Source organism: Colletotrichum paranaense (genome assembly GCF_030867605.1).
Source record: "Colletotrichum paranaense strain IMI 384185 chromosome Unknown Scaffold_2.1, whole genome shotgun sequence".
Taxonomy (NCBI): Eukaryota; Fungi; Ascomycota; class Sordariomycetes; order Glomerellales; family Glomerellaceae; genus Colletotrichum; species Colletotrichum paranaense.
This window is the reverse complement of record NW_026848960.1, coordinates 1,986,756-1,999,772: the sequence shown is the minus strand read 5'-3', so window position 1 is coordinate 1,999,772 and position 13,017 is coordinate 1,986,756. Positions and strand designations below refer to the sequence as shown.

Sequence of the window (13,017 nt, the reverse complement as noted above, 5' to 3'; positions counted from 1 at the left end):
CATCACGGACTAGTCAAGACTTCACGACATTCATCTCTCGGTCATCAGACCCGATACTTGTTGTTAGGATGGGATGACAGTAGACTCCTCATAAGGTCTGCGGAGGCGGGCTGCTGAATATCCAGTGATTCAGGCAATGAGTGCGTATTATCCCCCAGTATTCCTTGTGCATCAGGAGGACCCCGGCTGCTCATCGTCCACTGTCTCAAGGCATAATGAATAAAACGGAAGATAAGTATAAAGAAACGGCATATCTAGACTCACTTAAACTCCAGGCAGTGCCTGGGAACCACTGTGTTTTCAATAAAACTCACGCCAAGTCTATCCCTAACTCATAAACCACTCTGCGCCTCCTTTGCAAAAGCTTAATGCCGCAAGAGAAAACATACACTGAGTCCCGAGTCCGGCATTTCGTTTCCATTCGGACATGGCAGTTCACCGACAGCGAAGACGTACCTGAGACGTTCTCAGGGTTCATTCACCGGCAACCACTTCTGATTTGGGGTCTCGTCGCCGGGGACAAACTCTCTGCCGGCGGCCGACCCTGCCCAAGTAAACAGTGACAGCTGACAGCCAGCAGCGGCATCGTGATAAGCCTCAGCCGTTATGTATCTCTCCGAGTCGGTGGCGCGCTAGCCTACTCGGTCGTGGACCGCGTATTCCTCAAAGTAGCATTCAGTGAACACGACCTCGGAATCTGGAGATTTGTCCACGTGAGAATGATTGCCACCGCCAGGCCTCTCCGGGATCTGTGGAGTGTCCTGCAATGCAACACAGTCTAGAGACTTGGCAAACACCGATAGACCCGGGCCATGGCGACGGACAATAGCTGCAAGATACGGATTGAGGAGGACGACAATAGGCAGAGCCGCATATCTTCCTTCCCGAAGGAGACAGAAGAACAGAGCAAAAGGAGCATAGGACGTATCCGTAGATAAAAACGGCCCCCACCATCGGAATATAGACACATGTACGGATAGACATGGGTGGAAGTTGCGTCAGCCTCCTAGGCTCTCCCCGTACTAGTCTATACTACTCCTCTATTGTCTTTTGAAGACTCCATCAAACTAACGTTGTGCACGAGCTTCGAAAGAAGACTCGATCCCCGAGATGATCCCGGCGCAGACATCCCCATCCGAATCCACCGGTTCGCCTCCCGGCCCCTCACCCCGTTGGCACCAGCATGTGTTGGCGCCGAAGGGGAATTGCAGAACATGTTGGCGCGATGGCAAGCAAGGTATTGGTATTCCGTAAGCAAACACAAACGCCGAAAGAGAAAAAAAGAAGAAGAGAGGTAAGACTGGGTTCGAGCTGCTGGCATGCTGGCTGTTGTTCTTCTGCAACGTTCAGAGGCGCAGCGGGAAGATGCCAGGTTCGGCACTCTTCCGAAGCTAAGAGATTCGCTGCTTCGCATAGGGTTGCGGTTGGATCCCCCCAACTGCCTGCCCCCTCTCACTGAGCCTTTGCGGGGCTGTTGGACGTTGGATGTTGGACTCGACGACCTACATCAGAGACTTCTTTGGAACATATCGCCGAAGTTTTATGGGCGCATGGTTCGATGTCGCCACATGCGACGTTGGCACAACGTGCCAGCTTGCCAAAATACCCCCCTTACCTTTGCGTCTTTTCCGTCCTTTGCCTCCGAGGCTAGTGAGTGACATCGCGGGCCCCCTTGGAACGTTGGGACGGTCTGGCTAAGAGAACTAAACTTTGGCCTTCGCGGGAGAGGGCCGTTGAGAAGCTTGAACTGGCCACAACCGCCGCACCTAAATCCTGATGAGAAACACAACGGCGGCGCTAGTGGCTGATGCTATTGAGCGGACACCACGGAGAAACTGCGTTTTAGACAAAAACTAATGGCTGCCGTAACGGCGTTTCTGTGTTTGCTACCTCATGCGGTTGTGTGGCGTGGTTCCTTACGGGAGAGGCGGCAAACTATTGTTTTCTGCTCCGGCAGATTCGATCTTGTTTAGTTTGTTGGAACTCGGTTGTTGTTGGTTTTCGCAGAATGGTGTGTCTGCCTTTGCCCAAAGAGGGAACAAGTCCATCCAACCATTGGAAAAAGAAGGAAAGACGACAAGAGATTTCTTGATCGATGAATGCCGTCAGTCCCCCACACTGGCACACTCGGAGCGCGTGCTATGTATGCATGTCTTAGCTGACGCTTTGTTCTTTCAACTCAAAATAGACGGCGTTCTCAACCTAGCGAGTCAAGTCAACACAGACACCACCAAAATTTCATTCGTGTCAGTGTTTATACGAATCAGCGGGCGTTCATCCGTACTCAATCAGCGTAGGGCAGAAAAAGAACAGGTCCCATCAGCCCTTCCCGTTGATCCCAACTTCCACCCAACGTCAAGGACACGCGACGGCCCCCATCGTCCAATTGTCCGCCAGTGATGTAGTAACGGAACCGGCATCAGGGCCTGTGCTGCAGGAACAGAGAGAGCGAGCACGCGCAAAAGGGCATGGAGACCCGGATTGCAGGCGCGAAGGATCCCAGATCAAAGGGAAATACAGGGGCTTCTTGGGTTCTCCGTCGGACCTCGACTGGTCCAGTAGGGGAACACTGATCATCGGGGCCGAGGCAAACTCCACGAGTTCACAACACCTAGCGCCAACAGGGGGGTGAGGCCCATACGGATACGTTGACCCGTTGATTAGGTTCCTCGCACTTGGTCGCAATCACTTCGCATTCACACTGAGTTTGTGTGTAGAGTTGAGAAGTGCCAGAGTAAGCGGTTTGTGCTGTCATCCTGTTTGTTCATCCCATTCCAGCCGCTTTGACCAGCACCCCCGGCAGTTTGTGAGATTCGAATTTCATGCAAAAGTCAATACTTCGTCAACTTTCTTCCACATCCCCTTCCAGAAGCCTGCCGCAATCGAACGACAGATTACGCACGTCTCATTTCCCTCTTCTGACATCTAAGCCCCCGTCTTCTTTCTTCGGCTTCGGAGGACTCCCGGACGGGTGCCAATTCTTCTTGTCCTACGCAACAGAACCTCGTGTCGATCCCCGTGGTCAAAGCAGAAGAGCGGACGAGAAGTAAGTGCAAGGTGTGGATGGCACACAACTGCCCTGGTCCATGCCTCGCTTCAAGCCTCATGGAATCAAGGAGAGAGTGCGTGTGAGTCTGTGAGAGACTCTGCGAAAGAGAGAGCAAAAGAGAGAGCAAAGGCTGAAGGGGGGGCTCCGCATCTACCCCGTAGCTACCACACTATCCCGGAGCATGCTGCCCAAAGGGGGATAATCCCAGCAACGGGCCCCAGGCGTGTCGTGGGAGGAGGAGAACTCTCGACTCCTCGACTCTCGACACACACTCACGCTGCTCCTCACACACTACCCAGTAGAAGGGAGATTGACATCCATTATCCGCCCCCATGCCTCAAGCACCATGTTCAAGCACCATGTTCAAGCACCATGTTCAAGCACCATGCCTCAAGCAACACAGCCCGCCTAGCAGGGCCAGGAAAGCTCGCCGTCGCGCCGTAAACAGATCCCTGGTCATTCACGACCTGTCTCTCGATTCTCCAATGCAGTTTGCTTCTCCTCAATATAAAGACTCTCCATCAAGGCCCTCCCACTTGATGAACTCGTCAGGAGTCTTCCCTGCAGCCTAGTCATTCTTTAATATCCCCCCTCGGGTCGGTCATCCCCTTCCCGTCCCCTTCTTCAAGGCTCCAAGACTTTCCTCCGTTCCGCTCCTTTCTCTCTTCAGCCCTGTCAAGATGAAGTCCTCCGCCGTCATCGCAACGGCGACCCTGGCCGCCGCGCCCTTCGCTGCCGCGGGCCTTCTCCCCAAGCGCGTTGAGAATGCTACGTGCCGCTCCCTCCCCGGCGACGCCAGCTGGCCCGCCACGACGGCTTGGGATACCCTCAACACCACTGTCAGCGGCAAGCTCATCGCCACCGTGCCCATTGGCTCCGTGTGTCACGACCCCAACTACGATGAGGCTGCCTGCACGGCGCTGCAAAATTCGTGGACTCTTCCCGAGACTCAGTAAGCTTATGCTTGATCTCTCAAGTTATGCGGAATATAGACTAACCACACGCCCAGCTTCCCCTCCTCCTCTTCCGTGATGCAGAGCTATTTCGCCAACCAGTCCTGCGACCCCTTCACGGATCGCACGCTTCCGTGTCTGCTCGGAAACTACGTCAACTATGCTGTTGAGGTGACATCTGCCCAAGATGTTGTCGAGACCATCAACTTTGCGCGGGAGAACAACATCAGATTCCTCGTCCGCAACACGGGTCATGAGTAAGTCTCATCCGCACCTATAAGCGCCATCCCGCCCACGAAGCATTATCGCTAACCAACGACTCAGCCATCTTGGCCGCTCAACCGGTGCCGGAGCCCTCGCGGCATGGACCCACAAACTCAAGGAGATCACCGTGACCACTTGGTCCGATGACCTCTGGTCCGGCCCCGCAATCAAGATGGGCGCCGGCGTTCTCGGCTATGAACTCACCGAGGCCGGCAAGACCGCCGGCCTCGTCGTCGTCGGCGGCGAATGTCCCACCGTTGGTCCTGCCGGAGGCTACATCCAGGGCGGTGGCCACTCGGCCCTCACCACCAACTTTGGTATGGCCGCCGACCAGGCGCTCGAGTACGAGGTCGTCACCGCCGACGGCAAGATCGTCACCGCCTCCCGCACGGAGAACGCGGACCTCTTCTGGGCCCTCAGTGGCGGCGGCCCCGGAACCTTCGGCGTCGTTACCGCTGTCACCGTCCGCGCATACCCCGACGCCACCATCGGCGGCGTTGGTCTCCAGACTGCTGCTTCGTACACCACCCAAGAGAAGTGGTGGCAGATGCTCGACGCCTTCCACTCCCTCCTCCCCGGCATGACCGACCAGGGCGCCATGGTCGTCTTCCTCTACAGCAGCAGCGTCTTCGCCATCAACCCTCTCACAGCCTACAACAAGACGGCCGAGGAGGCAAAGACCATCCTCCAGCCCTTCCTCGACGTCCTCGCCAACCTCTCCATCCCCTACTCTTCCGCCGCCACAAACTACTCGAGCTACCGCGACCACTACGACAAGTGGATGGGTCCCCTCCCCTACGGCCACGTCGAGGTTGAGTCCTACAACTTTGGCTCCCGCCTCGTGCCCCGCTCCGTCCTCACAGACACCACCGCCCGCGCGGCCTACGTCTCAGCCATTCGCTACGGCGCCGACAACCACAGCGTCCTCTCCGCCGGCGTGGCCCTCAACGCCACGGCGCCCGCGGGCGTCGACAACGCCGTGAACCCGCACTTCCGCAAGGCTGCCATCCACGTGCAGTACTCGACGGCGTGGAGCAACGACCCGGCTGACTGGGAGAAGATGAAGGCGGACCAGAAGACCATGACGGAAGAAATCATCCCGCCCATCGAGGCCGCGACGCCCGGGTCCGGAAACTACATTAACGAGGCCGACTTCAACATCCCCGACTGGAAGGAGAAGTTCTTTGGCGGCAACTATGACAAGTTGCTCACCATCAAGACCAAGTGGGACCCCTCGGGCGTGTTTTACGCACTCAAGACGGTCGGTAGCGACAAGTGGAATGTTGCTGCTGATGGCCGCATGTGCCGTGCGTGATTGTCTTTTTTGATAATGAGGTTTTTGGAAATCAAGCGTCTAGGAGTTTTGTGAGGGTTTATGAGTACATACACATCTAATACAGACAAGGGCACCGTATAAGTGACCTCTTTTTCTGGTTCAATCCGTTTGGTCCGAGTCAAGTACGTGGTGATTAATATTCGGTGATGCGTTCCAAATTGGAGACCCATGATGTTCACAGCCCGATCTAATTGGGGCTATCACTGTCTTGAGCTCATTCTCGGCCACAACACCACCGAGTCTCAACGTCAATGATGTCCAAAACCTGACCCCCAATCAAGCCTCCGTTCATCACCATTGAGCCTGGTTCTCCTCATCTGTGATTACGTGAGGGCCGCTCATCCCCTCCCCTGTCCCCCCCGCCTATCTCTGTCAGTCCCGAGATGCATAAGCACCCCCCACAACCTATGCAATCAGGCGCTGGTTACCTTCGGTTCGCCTTATAAGGTGTGAGTAAGATGCGCCTCCAAAGTCAGCATCAATGGGAACGGTGAGGCAACGGACACTCCACCCTTTCCGTTTCTGCCTGGAGCCAGGTGAGAATGTCGGTATGCTTAACAGCATCGCGGTCTCCACTCCGACCTCTCCAAACTCTCGGCACCGGCAGCCTTACCAGGCGTTGTGGGGAGGGGGAGAGTTTGCTGACATGACGATCACGGACCAAAACTAGGTGTGTATCATCGGCTGAAGCGGCTCTACACAAGATCATCATGTAGGTACACGTACTTAAGTAGTCGAGAGGAAATAAAAGAAGCACAGAAATCCTTCTTGCATATTTCCTCCAATCTCGAGGATTGATATCAGCGCACTGCATCTCGGCGAAGCAACACCACATGCACATCAACATGAACTACAACTCATTCCTTCCCTCTTACACTTCAAACCTGTCTGCATCTCTCACCCGGCGCCTATGTGCCCGCTGCCTCGAGCCGTACGAGTCCCAGCATGTCTGTCACCAGCCCCAGAAACCCCCCTATGCCAGCAACGGCTTGATGTACGGTCAGTGATGAAGTTGAATGATACGTATGGTGCCGGCAAAGTCCTCATTAGTGTCAAAGTTGGCTAATATGTGACTAGCTGCGAAGTCCGATGTGATGGGGAAGGATGAGTCGATGAGGGCATATTTGAGGTTATTCCACGCTTAGGAGTTCTTATTATTTTCAAGTGTAATACTATGACCGGCCAGGCTTCTAGAATGTTTCTTAGCCTGCAATAGGAAGACTGTAAGGTACCGAGTGTCTAAAATCATGCAAATTCCCCTCCTTGGTATTCTGAAGAAAAAGAAAAAAGAAAAAAAAGAGAGACATTGATTGTACTTCATGTTACATATTTTGACATGCCATAATAGACGACCTTATTGAGTGGATTTATGACTCTAATACTAAGCTATCGAGTAAATCAAGCTCAGAATTGCACTTGGTCACGTTTGCGCTTTTTCCAGCCTTCAGAGAGGGGAGATACGCCAAGCTGCTCATATTGTGGAAGCCCACCCAAGGCGCCCAAGTGTCCAAAGGTGCTTTCTCATCACTCGTCGAGATTTCGAGTAACTTCAAATAGCGAGCTGTCAATTGAGTGAAGCGTTGGATTTATACCGTGATACCCCTGAATCCATTGGCCTGCCAAGGTATGTCCAGCCTCAAGAGCAAACCGAAAAGGGCCTCATTGGTCTTTAAGTAGCTGTGCAGCTTCCAATTGCGTCTTTGTTTGGTAAGGATTACATCCTAACATCGTTATCATGAGTTTTGTCTGATCAGCACTCGTAGGGTCTCATGATTTTGGGTATTAATGTCTCATTCCGTATGTTTTTTTGTATACCGGCCCCGAAAGTCATGCTGTGTATTGTACAAGCGTAAGCCACGCAACCCAACACCGCCAGCCATGCCAACCGCCCAGAAACCAGAACAGGGGAACCGAATGCCTTGATTGTTCGTTAAACAACATCCCTTACCCATCCATTCCTTTACCAGCCTTGACACCTATCAAAGCCATTGTAGTAAATCACGTTGCGAAGGGCGTCGCCATGCCCCAGTCGTAATGCGCCGTCGCGTAACGCGCGACGCCGCGTAGGAATTGAGCCTACCCAATGACCGCTGAGAGGCCAGAGAACGCCGCTGGACAGAGCGTCTCTATGACTCTTCAGTCCGACGGGGTCCACGCTGAGAGATGGAGCCGCCGCGAGGGCCGCCACGTCCTCCCCGGCCACGGCCATCGCCACGGTGTCCACGACCGCCGCGCCACTCACCACGACCACGTCCGCGGTAGCCTCCCTCACGATCGCCACGGCCGCGGTTGCGGCCCTGGACCTGGTGGAAGCCGTCGTTGGGGTCGGCAGCAGCGGGAGCAGGGGTCTAAATACAGTCAGTCTCTCGTTCAGTCATCACAGCTCACTTGAACGTACCTCGGGCTGGATCTCGTGGTGCTCAGGCTGGTCATCGGCCCAAGACTGGGTGTTGGAAACGGCAGCGGGGGTAGCCTCGACGCCAGTCTCGGTCTCTGCAGGATCGCGGGGAACGGAAACCCATTCCTGAGAAAGCGACATGCTGTTGTCGGCCGACTGGTCCCACTTCTCGCCGGCGGCGTTACCGGCGCCACTACCGATGTTGGCGTTAGTGGGGGTCTCGGTGGCCGCCTCCTCGGTCTGGCCGTTGGTGATGGCAGCATCGCCAGCCTCGATCTCGTTCACGGTAGCGTTGGCAATGGTCGGATCGGTAACGGCTTCGGTCGCAGCGGTCTCGGTCTCGGCGGGCGCAAGCTCGTCATAAGGAGACTTGTAGGCCTTGGCAGCTGCCTTGACTTGGCCGACTAGGTATAAAAGGTCAGTATGGGATGTACTATCGAGATGTGAGGAAAAAGCTTACAGGTTGTCTCGAGTAGCTCGCCATTGACGCTGTACGTCTGCTCTTCGGCGCCGTCAATCAGCTTGAGCATGGTGGCGACGGCACTGTCGTCACCCGTGTAGATGGCGAGAAGAACACCCTCCAGGGCCTTGTTCTCCTCGTTGCTCTGGTCGGCATCCTCAGAGCGGCGGGCGGCAGCGAGACGAAGGAATTGTGACAGGGTGAGGAGCTTGCTGTTGATGCTCTTGCTAGAATCACCCTCCTGCTGGGCCTGCTGGGCCTTCACCTCGGCGACGGCGGCGGCCTTCTCCTTCTCCAGCTTCTCGGCAAAGGACTTCTCAAGCTCTGCCTTCTCAGCAGTAGCACGAGTGCGGTACTCCTGGTCGATCTTCTTGTACTGGGCCATCTGCTCCTCGTACTGTGAGATCTGGGCCTGCAGGGCAGGTTTCTTGAGGTACTGCGCCTTCTGATCGGCATTGATAATGCGAGCAGCGACGAGGTCGTCGAGGGACTTGCCAGCGTTCTCGGCAATCAGGTTGTCGATCTTTGAGGCATTGGTCTGGTGGGTGGGAAGTTAGTTGATGAACCTTGCCACAGAGAGGGGTAAGTGTGAAGGTATAGGGTAGGCACGGACAAGCTTCTTGGTGGTGTTGCGAATGTTCCTACGGAGCGCGATTAGCATACGAGCAATAGGAGAAGCTCCAGTCGTTGATTTCCACCTACTTCTGGATCTCGCGAATGTAGGCAGTCTCGCCGGACTCGTCGGAGGCGTCAGCCTTCTCTGGGGCAGGAGAGGCAGTAGGAGCAGGGGACTCGGTGCGCTCGGCGGCCTTGGCCTTCTTCTTCTTGGCTGACTTGGATTCGGCTGAGACCGCGGGGTTCTGAACGGGAGAGGCGGCCATGCTGAAGCTTGTGGGAGGAGCGCAGTCAACAGGGTCGAGGTCGCGTGAGCTTGGATGGGAATTTTCCAGAGGTGGTGGTGGCCAGCTACAGGCAGAGAGCGCGCAGGTGAGAGGCAAGTAAACAAACTTGTGTAGAGTGAGGTAAGATGGGATGTACAATCGTAGGAGGAAGGTCCTAGGATCGAAGAAAAATACTCAGAGGAGAGGCGTTTGTGATGGGGGGGAAAGGTGAAGTTATGGTGAAGAGGTGGATGTGCAGGTTTTGGACGGATCAAATTTGGAGGTTCACGGAAGATGACACTCCAGCTCATAGACGGCAGGCAGGCACGTAGCTCGGGGCCAGAGTGCAGCTCAGTGGAGGGGACACTGTCGGCCGGGAGAAGCTGAGGTCCCGGGGTCCAGTACCTTTTCGGTGGGGGGTTTCCAGGCGTTCAGGCGGTGATCCAACCTAGGAGTGGGTTCCCAGGAGCTGAGGAGCCGGAAGCATCCCTGCCGCCAGGCTGGTTTTCGCCTTAAGTTCCCCTTCCCTTCCCCTAAAAACCCCTGCCTCCACTCCTACCCGCCGGGGTTCTAGAACTGGTCAGAAGAAAAGGTACATTCACTTGTACCGAGATGGGAGACCCATGGAGCATTTAGGTTGGAGGCGCCTCAGGTCTTCGAGACTGCATGTTTCGGTTTTGATGGTTGGCATGTTTTATCTGTCATGTATCTCGCCTACATGCTGTCCTGCCAACCTAATTACATCTAAGTAAGGTGCTCTAGGGCTTTTTTGCAAGAGTAATAGAAATTCATCGTTCTACTTTTCGCGGCACCATCTTCTGTACCTTGTGCTCCTAGCCTTCCCTGCTCGGATGACGTACCAGGCAGGGCATCTCAGCCTTGTCTGGGGCTAGCCGTCGCTCTCTCACGGGAATTATCTATGGATATACGGTAAGCTGTACGCAGTACTCATGCGCCAGACTCCCATAGTGACTAGGCCGCGAGCATCACCACCCGCACCCACCAATAGCAAAGAATCTATTCATGGAAACACACTATGTCGCCATTGATCATAGTGTCGTGGTCATCCAAACGTTGACGCGGCTCAGGCCGGTGCTGCTCAGATGAAGGAGCCACTGAACACCTGCGCCCTGCTCCTCCAACCTTTGCGTGCCGCCTCAATGCACGAGACGGTAGCCTGCATGAATCGAGCCTCTGTTCTGTCGCAGACCAGCGCCTAAACCTCGAGGTCGATTCCATCTTTTGCATAGCCCTTCTATACCAGATATGATATGTTGTTGCTGGTCCCTATGTTACACCAACGGAATCGCATTCGGGCGTATTCGACCACGCTAATGGCATCGACGGCCCCGGGTCGCGAAGTAGATGAGTGCTGTGTACTCCGTAAGTATCGAGTAATTTCTGGAGTTTCGATATCGATGAACTTGAAAATCAACCTCGGAACTTGGTGAGAGTGTCCTGCATAATCCAATGTTAGCCTCACCATGTAATCAGACTTGCTGTTGATGTGGTTGTACAACGTACCGAAGTCACTTTCTTGACGCTTCGGGCCGTGATGCCTCTTTCACCAGACTTCTTTGACTCGATAGCCGCCTCCTTGACGAGTCTGGTAAGAAGTCAGTATGTATACGTCCCAATGTTCGAGTCAAGAACTTACGTCTGCATGAACAGGACGTAGTCGAGGTAGATCTGAGGGCTGGTCAGCAGGGCGTGCCAGGCGCGTCAGTAAGCAACTAACCATGACGTCCACATTCTTGCTCAAGTTGCAGTTCGAATGCGCTTTGATGATCTTTTTGACAGTACCGCGCGGGTATGCCTTTTGACCGGGTGCCATCGCGAGAAAAATGTGCACCGCGGCGAGGACCAAACGTAGTTGAGATTGAAGTCGTGGGAAGGATTGAGGTGTCGCGTGCAAGCTGTCGCGGCTCGGTGTGACGTTCCGGTGTGGGGGAGCCCAGAGCTTTTGTTGTGTTTGGCACAGGCCACCAGCAAGAGAGACCTTGATTGAACTTCCCCCGAGAATTGAGAGTGGGGCAGTGCATGACCCCTCCGCACTGTGGCGCATTACTGTGACCCTCCTTCTGAGCTTTTTGGGAGCTCCAGTGCTGTCACCATCACCGACACCATCGTCAAGCCCACCACGCATCACGTTGCACCACATAGTACCAAGATGTTGTCACGGCGCATGGTATGAATCCTTCACCTTATGGTCTACTGTCTATACTGACACCGTATCTGCAGCTCACCAAGGCGGACGAGGAGTCCGTCGGCGACGAGGTCGAAGTTAGGAGGGAGGACCAAGACAAGATCAACAAGTTCAGCCGTCTGCACCAGCGCGAACTCATAATCGAGGAGGAACTCAAGAACAAGAGCGTTAGTCGTACCTTTATACAATCACCGACAAGCAACCCCATCTAACATCTGTGTGTCGTTGTAGAAAGAAAAGGAAGAGCTCGAGGATCTCAGCACAGAATTGGAGCTTGCGGACGAAGACGAAACAGTACCGTACGCACCTACGAAGGACTCTCGATGACGCACCGAAAGACCATACTGATGCTCGGCCACAGATACAAGATTGGCGACGCTTACTTCCACGTATCGCAACCTCAAGCAATAGAGATGCTCGAGCAGGCATCGACCAAGATCGAGGAGGATGTCGAGGGGTTAGAATCGAAGCTGGAAACGATTAAGGAGGATATGAACCAACTCAAGGTCGAACTGTACGCCAGATTCGGAAAGAGTATCAACCTCGAGACATGAAGAAGTACAATCGAGAAACAAAATTCAACGTCGTCACGCATCGCATCGCCGTTTCGGGTCGCGTACCCTGAGAGAAACACCGGTCAATAGCTTATCAAATCGTGGCCAAAGAACACTGAGGGGGAACGTTTTTCCGCCGCTGCAGAAGTTGGTGCAACTCGAAGGGATCTGATAAGAGTAGACGCTTTCGGCCGACTCAACTGCCCCCGCGGTGGGTGTGCACCTCAATCTTTGAACAACGCATACCTACTAGGTAGATCCAGTCCTGAGACGCAGCGGCGCATTCCACTAGCGGCGTCGTTTCTTACCGGTGACGGCATAGCTGTCGCTACCTTATGAGTCGTGACGAAGCGCAGCAGTCGATGGCGCTATCGCAAACCCAAATGACCTCTGTGCAGGGGGCAACAAGGGCAGCACCGGGGATGCGGCGGGAAAGCACATCGCCGCGCCGCGGCCGGATAAGCGGCCCTTGAAAACCAAGTGGGTCTTGCGGTTCGGCTCCGATGAGAGTCAATGACAAACCAATAGCGAGACACGCCTTTTCCTCCTCGTCTACCGGTACCTACCTAGGTAGCTTGCTGTTTTCCCCCTCCCCTCATCAGCCGTGAACGGGGATAAGGCTTCGTCTCTTGTCTCTTACACCCGGCCACTCAGGAATGCTTCTCGTTTGCTAAATTGTGAAAAAAATATGGTGGGAACGACGACTAGACCGGCTCGATCCACAAGGGTGATCGGCCACATGCAGCATGCAGTCACCGATTTTCGGGCATCTGTGGTTTTGGGGCCATTATTCTTTGGGCCATTATTCATCCATTTCCGTATTTGACGGCCACCCTCACCCACACTTCCCACACTCTGCTCTCTCCTCGTGTCTTCTGAGATGGAACCCAACACAGGAACATAATTACTGTGTGTG

General features: G+C 54.6%; 5 protein-coding genes across 5 annotated transcripts; 2 read left to right on the top strand and 3 right to left on the bottom strand.

The window, feature by feature from the left end:
• Positions 1 to 675: 675 nt before the first annotated feature.
• CPAR01_02550 (uncharacterized protein) lies at positions 676 to 954 on the bottom strand (the record flags this gene model as incomplete). The annotated part of the gene is made up of 1 exon (XM_060486837.1): positions 676 to 954. One exon carries the CDS (start codon positions 952 to 954, stop codon positions 676 to 678), a length of 279 nt encoding a protein of 92 aa, XP_060354165.1.
• A 2,775-nt stretch (positions 955 to 3,729) lies between these two features.
• On the top strand, positions 3,730 to 5,581 carry CPAR01_02549 (FAD binding domain-containing protein; the record flags this gene model as incomplete). Its single annotated transcript, XM_060486836.1, has 3 exons — positions 3,730 to 4,001; positions 4,059 to 4,259; positions 4,327 to 5,581. The coding sequence occupies 3 exons, from the start codon at positions 3,730 to 3,732 to the stop codon at positions 5,579 to 5,581; spliced, it is 1,728 nt and encodes a 575-aa protein (XP_060354164.1).
• Positions 5,582 to 7,728: 2,147 nt separating this feature from the next.
• CPAR01_02548 (uncharacterized protein) lies at positions 7,729 to 9,341 on the bottom strand (the record flags this gene model as incomplete). The annotated part of the gene is made up of 5 exons (XM_060486835.1): positions 7,729 to 7,950; positions 8,001 to 8,404; positions 8,461 to 8,998; positions 9,074 to 9,101; positions 9,163 to 9,341. The coding sequence occupies 5 exons, from the start codon at positions 9,339 to 9,341 to the stop codon at positions 7,729 to 7,731; spliced, it is 1,371 nt and encodes a 456-aa protein (XP_060354163.1).
• A 1,431-nt stretch (positions 9,342 to 10,772) lies between these two features.
• On the bottom strand, positions 10,773 to 11,175 carry CPAR01_02547 (uncharacterized protein; the record flags this gene model as incomplete). Its single annotated transcript, XM_060486834.1, has 4 exons — positions 10,773 to 10,799; positions 10,866 to 10,947; positions 11,011 to 11,030; positions 11,080 to 11,175. The coding sequence occupies 4 exons, from the start codon at positions 11,173 to 11,175 to the stop codon at positions 10,773 to 10,775; spliced, it is 225 nt and encodes a 74-aa protein (XP_060354162.1).
• A 336-nt stretch (positions 11,176 to 11,511) lies between these two features.
• On the top strand, positions 11,512 to 12,101 carry CPAR01_02546 (prefoldin subunit; the record flags this gene model as incomplete). Its single annotated transcript, XM_060486833.1, has 4 exons — positions 11,512 to 11,529; positions 11,583 to 11,714; positions 11,779 to 11,846; positions 11,909 to 12,101. The coding sequence occupies 4 exons, from the start codon at positions 11,512 to 11,514 to the stop codon at positions 12,099 to 12,101; spliced, it is 411 nt and encodes a 136-aa protein (XP_060354161.1).
• Between the last annotated feature and the right edge of the window lie 916 nt (positions 12,102 to 13,017).